This window comes from Halichondria panicea, chromosome 1 (assembly GCF_963675165.1).
Source record: "Halichondria panicea chromosome 1, odHalPani1.1, whole genome shotgun sequence".
Classification (NCBI taxonomy): Eukaryota; Metazoa; Porifera; class Demospongiae; order Suberitida; family Halichondriidae; genus Halichondria; species Halichondria panicea.
In genome coordinates, this window is record NC_087377.1 from 17,551,864 (window position 1) to 17,558,517 (window position 6,654).

The 6,654-nt window shown below is 43.3% G+C and overlaps 1 protein-coding gene across 1 annotated transcript in view; it reads right to left on the reverse strand.

Moving 5' to 3' along the window:
* Window positions 1-102: 102 nt before the first annotated feature.
* The window catches only part of LOC135343137 (uncharacterized), a 7,058-nt gene continuing 506 nt past the window's right edge, over window positions 103-6,654 (reverse strand). Inside the window, exons 2-10 of the mRNA XM_064540109.1 lie at window positions 6,309-6,532; window positions 5,708-6,258; window positions 5,090-5,269; window positions 4,618-4,864; window positions 4,408-4,531; window positions 4,165-4,349; window positions 2,889-3,185; window positions 836-990; window positions 103-328 (exon numbers count right to left, since the gene is read on the reverse strand). Coding sequence (XP_064396179.1) covers window positions 184-328; window positions 836-990; window positions 2,889-3,185; window positions 4,165-4,349; window positions 4,408-4,531; window positions 4,618-4,864; window positions 5,090-5,269; window positions 5,708-6,258; window positions 6,309-6,532 — 2,108 coding nt within the window. The 3' untranslated portion in view covers window positions 103-183. The remainder of the gene's footprint in view (window positions 329-835; window positions 991-2,888; window positions 3,186-4,164; window positions 4,350-4,407; window positions 4,532-4,617; window positions 4,865-5,089; window positions 5,270-5,707; window positions 6,259-6,308; window positions 6,533-6,654) is intronic.

Here is a 6,654-nt window from a genome sequence, read left to right on the forward strand (position 1 = left end):
CATAGTGGACACTATAGCCTCCTTCACAAAGCCTCAGTGCGGCCTGGAATCGAGACTATGTAAGTTAAGGGAATATAAACTGGAAAAGATCAATAATTCAAAATTGCAGTTTTCACAACACAAGGAAAACACATGATACAACATAAGTGATATTAGGCTGCCCTAGTAAATAACATAATAGAGTCAATGTTCAGTGGTGGGGGAGTAGTCTTGTAACCATGACGCCACCTTGCGTCTCAGCTGTGCCCTCCTGCTCTCTTGTGCCTTCTCCTCTCGGGACAAGGGTACAAAGGTCACCCAGCAATGCAGCACTCGACTCTTGAGACGCCTATAGTGTGTGTGTGTGGGGGGGAGGTCATTACGTTGGGCATGGATGCAATGAGTGACAGAGACTGAGATAAAATAAGGCAAAGTACATGTACATGTATTACATGCAATAATCCCTGACGAAAATGCTAGCTACATGTACAAAAATTCCCCAAGCCACAGAAATCTCAACAAATGATACACATGTACATATACAGTAATGATTGTATCGACTATCCAACACAGACACCACACTGTTACATGTATAGATGTGTGTATAGATGTGTGTGTGTGTTTGTGTGGGGGGAGAAACAATGCAGAGGCTACACACCCGTAGCCAGAAATCTCACAAGTAATGTATATAGAGCATGACATAATTATTATTGACTGTCCAATAGACACCACACTAGTAAATACGTGTATAGAAACAATACAAAGGCTATACACACCCTAGCCACAGAATGCCACAAGTTATAAGCATCATGTACGGCGTAGTGATCATTTACATCTAACTGACTACATAGTTTACCTCTCGTGCATTTTCCGTGCCTGCCTGTCCATCTCCCACCCCCTCACTCTCCCCTCTCTAGTGAGCCGTGACCAGCCTCGGAACACACGCCTAGTCAACAGTCTGATCACACTAGCCCCGGCCAGCACTTCCAACCGAACACACTCAACCATGTACTGCACAGAGAAAGATGACATTGCAATAATTAGTAACACTTAACCCTTTCCCGGCTTTAGCCGTCATATGACGGCAGCGGTAGTGATAATTTTCAAAAATCGTTGTGGGCGCTGTGTTGGAGCTATGCGCACACTGTAGGTACCAGCACATGCGCATTGGGCTGCTCTTTCACATGGTATCTTTAATATCTTGCCTCGAGGTACGCTTTGTGCAGTACTGTCGAAAGAAAAGTGACCGTTTGATAATGGCTACAAGATCTTCGTAGTACAACCTCAGCGAGGTTCTAGGGCAGCTAGACAGTGAGAATAACGATACTTATGGCCTTGTTGAGTAAAAGGACAGTGACTGGGATCATACCAAGAGAGGAAACTACTTGTCAGAGGTCAAGCTATAAACATAGAGCCTGAAGAGCCAGAGGAAGAAGCTCCTGAGCATGAACCAAAGTCCTGGACCTTGTAAGTAACTATGGAGTATCATATGTAGTCTGGATAGCTTCAGTATGGTATGCTTAGTCTAGTTAGTACACAAGTGGACATCATGAGCCACCATTGAACTTGTAAACCTGTGTGTAGGTGAAGAAAACATTTCCCGGGAAAAGAGCGTCTGCCGATACAACCTCGCAGAGAAGTTTCTGCTGATCCTGATTGAACCATGTCACCGTGAGAACATTGAGAACACTTACTTAGTGTTTTTAGTTACTTCATGCCTTCATACAATATTCTTTATGTTCATAATTGTGAAATGTGTAAAAAATCGTTAATTAGTGGGGGGTGGTCAGTTGCTAGGTAACGATGATGATGTCATGGTACCCCCAGGATCTGGGCTACCTGTAGGAAATAGTTGCAAGTGATTTCAATGCATTGTTCATGAGATATGTATTTTTAAAGAAAAATATGTATTTATTCTGTATTTTGTTTTTTTAATTAAAGCCGGGAAAGGGTTAAAGCCACTATAAACCAGGAAATTCATTGCCTACAACCAAAACTAAATAAAAAAAGTGGTTCGGCCGGCGTCCCGACCTTCCGCGCAAGCTAGAGTCCTAGCCAGTAACTGGAGTCCCGACCAGTGCGCAGATGGAGTCTAATGAAACTTAAGTGCAAGCTAGAGTCCTAGCCAGTGCACCAATACAGACATGTTACTGAGAACTTCAGAAACGAAAGAAATATAGGTGTTGCGCAAGCCGGAGTCCCGACCACCTACCTCCCGCTCCGCACACACGTGAATGTGGCTAACTGCAACAGAAGTTACAAAACTTGAAGAGTGGATCTAACAAGTGGGTGAGGCCATCCATATAGTCTTTTAAAGACCACCATACACCAGGCAACTTCAGGCAATCTGTTGTAGACAATAGATTGCCTGAAAGTCGCCTGGTGTATGGTGGCCTTTAGTTACAATGTTAGTATTTCTACTAGTTTTATAATTGCACTGACAGAAGAAACACCTTGGTTACTTGGCTACAGTGAGTGTGTTAGCGTTTCTACTAAGTCTTAATTGTAATTACACCATTTAAAGGAATCTGCCACTTTAAACACATTCATAATACACATGAATTCATAACGTACACACACACACACACACACACACAATACATGTACTTTATTAGGTTTCTTAACAAACACATGCAATATAGAAGATGCTTTCAGCTCCAATACTTGGAAAATTCTGTACACATCACTGAGAGTACAGAAACTACACTGGTCGGTGGCGGTTGGTACTAACCACCTCTAGACACAAAATAACCACCTCTTAGGCCTAGTTTACTACATAAAAGAGGCAAATTTGTGTGTTGAATTGAAATTGAGGGTTGAAAATAGCTACCACTTTGAAAACTCTGGGCACAGTACAGAAACTACTCAAACAAACACACATACTCACTCACACACACACACATACTCACCTCTTTCCATGCTTTCATGGACTGCTTCTGAAGATGTCGATTATGTAACTCATCAGCCATTCTATTTCGAGCCATTGACCTTTGCCCTCTGACCACCTTCCATCTCACAAACGTCCGCTTAACGAGAGATTGACCTCTGACTTTGTCCGCTAGTGCCCTCCCGTCCCTCATAGCCACAGTGAATCTCACCCACGCATTTAGACCTTTGCTTCGAAGTAGAGCTAGTTTGTAATGGTCGCTGGCCTTCTGGTTGAGTGTCTCCATTTGATTCCGCCTCTCTTCACGTTCCAATTCACGCTGCATGGAGAAAAGTCAATTAAGCAATATTCAGGAGGTCATAATTTAAGCAACAATTTTCAATTGGCACTTCACTGATTACATAATTATACTGTAAATAGTTATTTGGGAAAATGACATTTGTTATATATTTTGTTATTATGTATTACATTGCCTTTTCCTCAGACTTTTATCAAGAACCATTATTAACTAAAAAAACTAGAGCACTAAAGTGCAAACCCTCGGCTGGTGACATGATTATAAAGAAACCAGAAGAGTGATATAATGCAGTGCATATCTAGTGATGTTGTTATCATCATCATGCATGACTTGTACAGCAACTCAGGAGCAATAAAACTAAACCAGACTGGAGGCATGCTGAAACATTTGAGAACAGGTAGTAGTACTATAGATATATGCACTGTGGATTAGGATCACAGCAAAGAAGCCTGGAGTCTCAGAGAAGTATGGCTCCAGGTCCTGCATGGATCTCAGTCAGCTAAAGCAAGCTTTCTACTTTAGTGACCCTGTTCCATTGTTTCTGGACCTGGTACAGGATCACTTCAGTTATAAGTAACGCATGTGCAAGTTCTGTTCAAGCTACATTTTGCTCGCTTTTATTAGACAAAGAAGCTTTAACACCGAAAGCTGCCACTATTAGAAGTACTGACTTGTTGTGTGGAGGCTACCCATGCTGTAAACGCAGTGCTAGAACATCCAGGTAAGCAGACCCAGTAACAAGCTTCTTAGCTTTTGCTCGTTTTTATTTGACAACGAAGGTTTAACATGAAATTCTGCCACTATTAAAACTAATAACTTGTTGTATGAAGGCTATCCATGCTGTAAACGCAGTGCTGTGGCATCCAGGTGAGTAGATTCACCTGTCACAAACAAACAAACAAACAAACCAAACGACTACTATAACCCGTGGCCGCCCACGCGCCTCGGATTAATAAACTAAACAAAAATTTCACTGATGATACAGCTCCTCCCCCCTCACCTGTTTAGCAGCCATTCTCTCAGCTCTCCTAGTGACCTCCCTCTCCCTCCTTGCCTCAGTCTCTGCCCTCGTCCTCTCTTCCTCCTCTCTAGCCAGAGCCTCTAGTCTCTCCTCCTCACGCGCTGTCTGTCTCGCCACACGAGCAGCCCTACGCTCTGCCATGGCAGTTGATCTATGCTCCATAGCTAGACGAGAATTGATATAAGTGTATAATTAAACTAAAATGTAATTTTTGTAACAAACCTGATAGTGGAATTGGGCGAGTGATTTTGTTCGGTGGCCGTTTTTTGGTGTCTTTTTTAACAATGGAGGTGGTCTTCTTGTCGTTCTTTGTAGTCTCAGATTCCACTCTTGCCAATACTTGAGCCTAAGCAACCACAACATAACCGTATGATCATAACGCCCACACACTCACACATACACACACTCACGCCCACACACACCCACACTCACCATCTCATCCTTGGCCGTCTTCCACAGTGAATGTTGTGCTGATGGCTGATGAAGTATGGGGGGCTTTGGTTGTAAGGGGGTCACTGGTTTGGGGGTAGCCGATATGGGGGGCTTTGGTTGTATGGGGGTAGCTGATATGGGGGGGTTTGTGGGGGTTGGAGATGATTGGATAGTGTCTGTACGTTGTGAGGGGGTCATTTTCTGGCGAGGTTTGGAGGGCACATGAACAACTTCAACTGGAGGCACACTGTAAGAGAGGGATAGCACGCAAGGGCGTGAACAACCTTAGACAAACAAGTAGGGGGCTTCTGAGGTTGGTAAGGCGTGCTGACTCTTATTACATAACCAAAATGGGATTATTCAAAGCCCCCTAGCAATACAATACATGATTGTACATTTTTGTTTTGTGACCCTGTACCGTATGAAAGTTGTATGATATGTACAAGGACTACATACATGTAGATACACTTACTTAATGTTGACCACTCTCTGTGCAGCAGCTGCTAGTAGGGCTTCCATCTTCTTTTTGTACACGACCTTTGTTGCCTCTTCTCGTCTCTCGGCTTGTACCCGCTGTACCCACGTCCCCCACCCCCTCAGAATCTTGGAGAGGAGTCTGGAGCGATGATGGGAGCTGGCTCGCTGGTACAAACTAGACAAGAGAAAATCATTACACAGTACTTTCAATGAAGGGGACCTGGCTACTACAGCGTTCAATAGAGCATCTTTGAACGGCCATAACTTTAGTTCTGTTGGTCCAATAACGTCAATTTTATGCTTTTCTGAAAGCTTAGAGAGAGACCTTTCAGATGATGTGTTAAAATCAAAAGTCTATTTTTTTGGGGCTGTTTTGACAAAATACCATAGGCTATATAATTACAGCCCATGATCTTTTCCCGAAAATAGAAAAACATGGCCAAATCTAAACTTGAGATTTGAGCATACCATCTGAACAGGCTCCTTCCAAGCTTTCAAAAAAATTGCTGAATTTAGATCACTTGAACGCTTTGAACAATATTTATCCAGAGGGCCATTATAAAGAATCACAACTTCACTACAGTAACTATGCGAAGATATTGCACTAGCTTACATTCTGTGTCTCTGTAGTTCTCTGGTTGTCTGATCCCTCTCTCTCCGTCGCTGACACGTCCCCACCCACCCTAGCCACGCCCCCCACACCTTCGCTAGCAGTCTCCACTCACACACGGCCGCAGCCTTCACAACTTTACCGCGCTCGATGACCACCATCTGATACCAACGACTGAAACAGTTGTGTAACAACTTGACGTTGCTCTTGGCGTCTAGCAATTCAATCTCCTCCAATTGCTTCAATAATTCAATTCTAGTCGATTGACGTTTTCGCTCGTCTTTAATGAATTTCTCCGCTTCCGCTACTGGGTTGATTAACGGAATGGTATCCACGGCAACCAAACGGGAGCGCCGCTCTTTCTCTCGGAGCTCCGCCCTAATTTGTGTCATGTGATGAGCGATTATTTGTTCGTCTCGTTTACGTCTTGCCAGTGATTGCGTTTCCTCCATTTTCACTATTTCTGTGGCTTCTTGATGAGCTTTGTTAGCCAGGGACTCCCTCGCTGACTGACGAGCCTTCCTCTGTTCCCTAGCAACACGTCTCTCACGCACCTGTGTAGCCAATCAGATTACAGTACTAAAATTATTAATAAGTGTCTTACCTTTTTATGTCTCATATCCATGGAAACCGTTGGATCGTGCGATTTTTTAACGCTTTTAGTCCTGATGTCTAAATTTTTTGTCATTAGATCTTGAACTATGGCCTTTGCACTTTGACCTGCGTCTCCGTGTAGCCAGTCGACAGAGGACAGGGAGTCACTGGAAGTGGGCAGAGCTTTGGACTCGAGTCGAACATCATTAATCCAACTCTGAATCAGTTGATCGGCTGCAGACCAAATAAATAAATACCATTTTACTAAATATGCGACATTTCGATATACACCATATACACCATGTACATACTCTTGCAGAAGGTAATGTTATAGATAATTAATTGTATTTTTACAT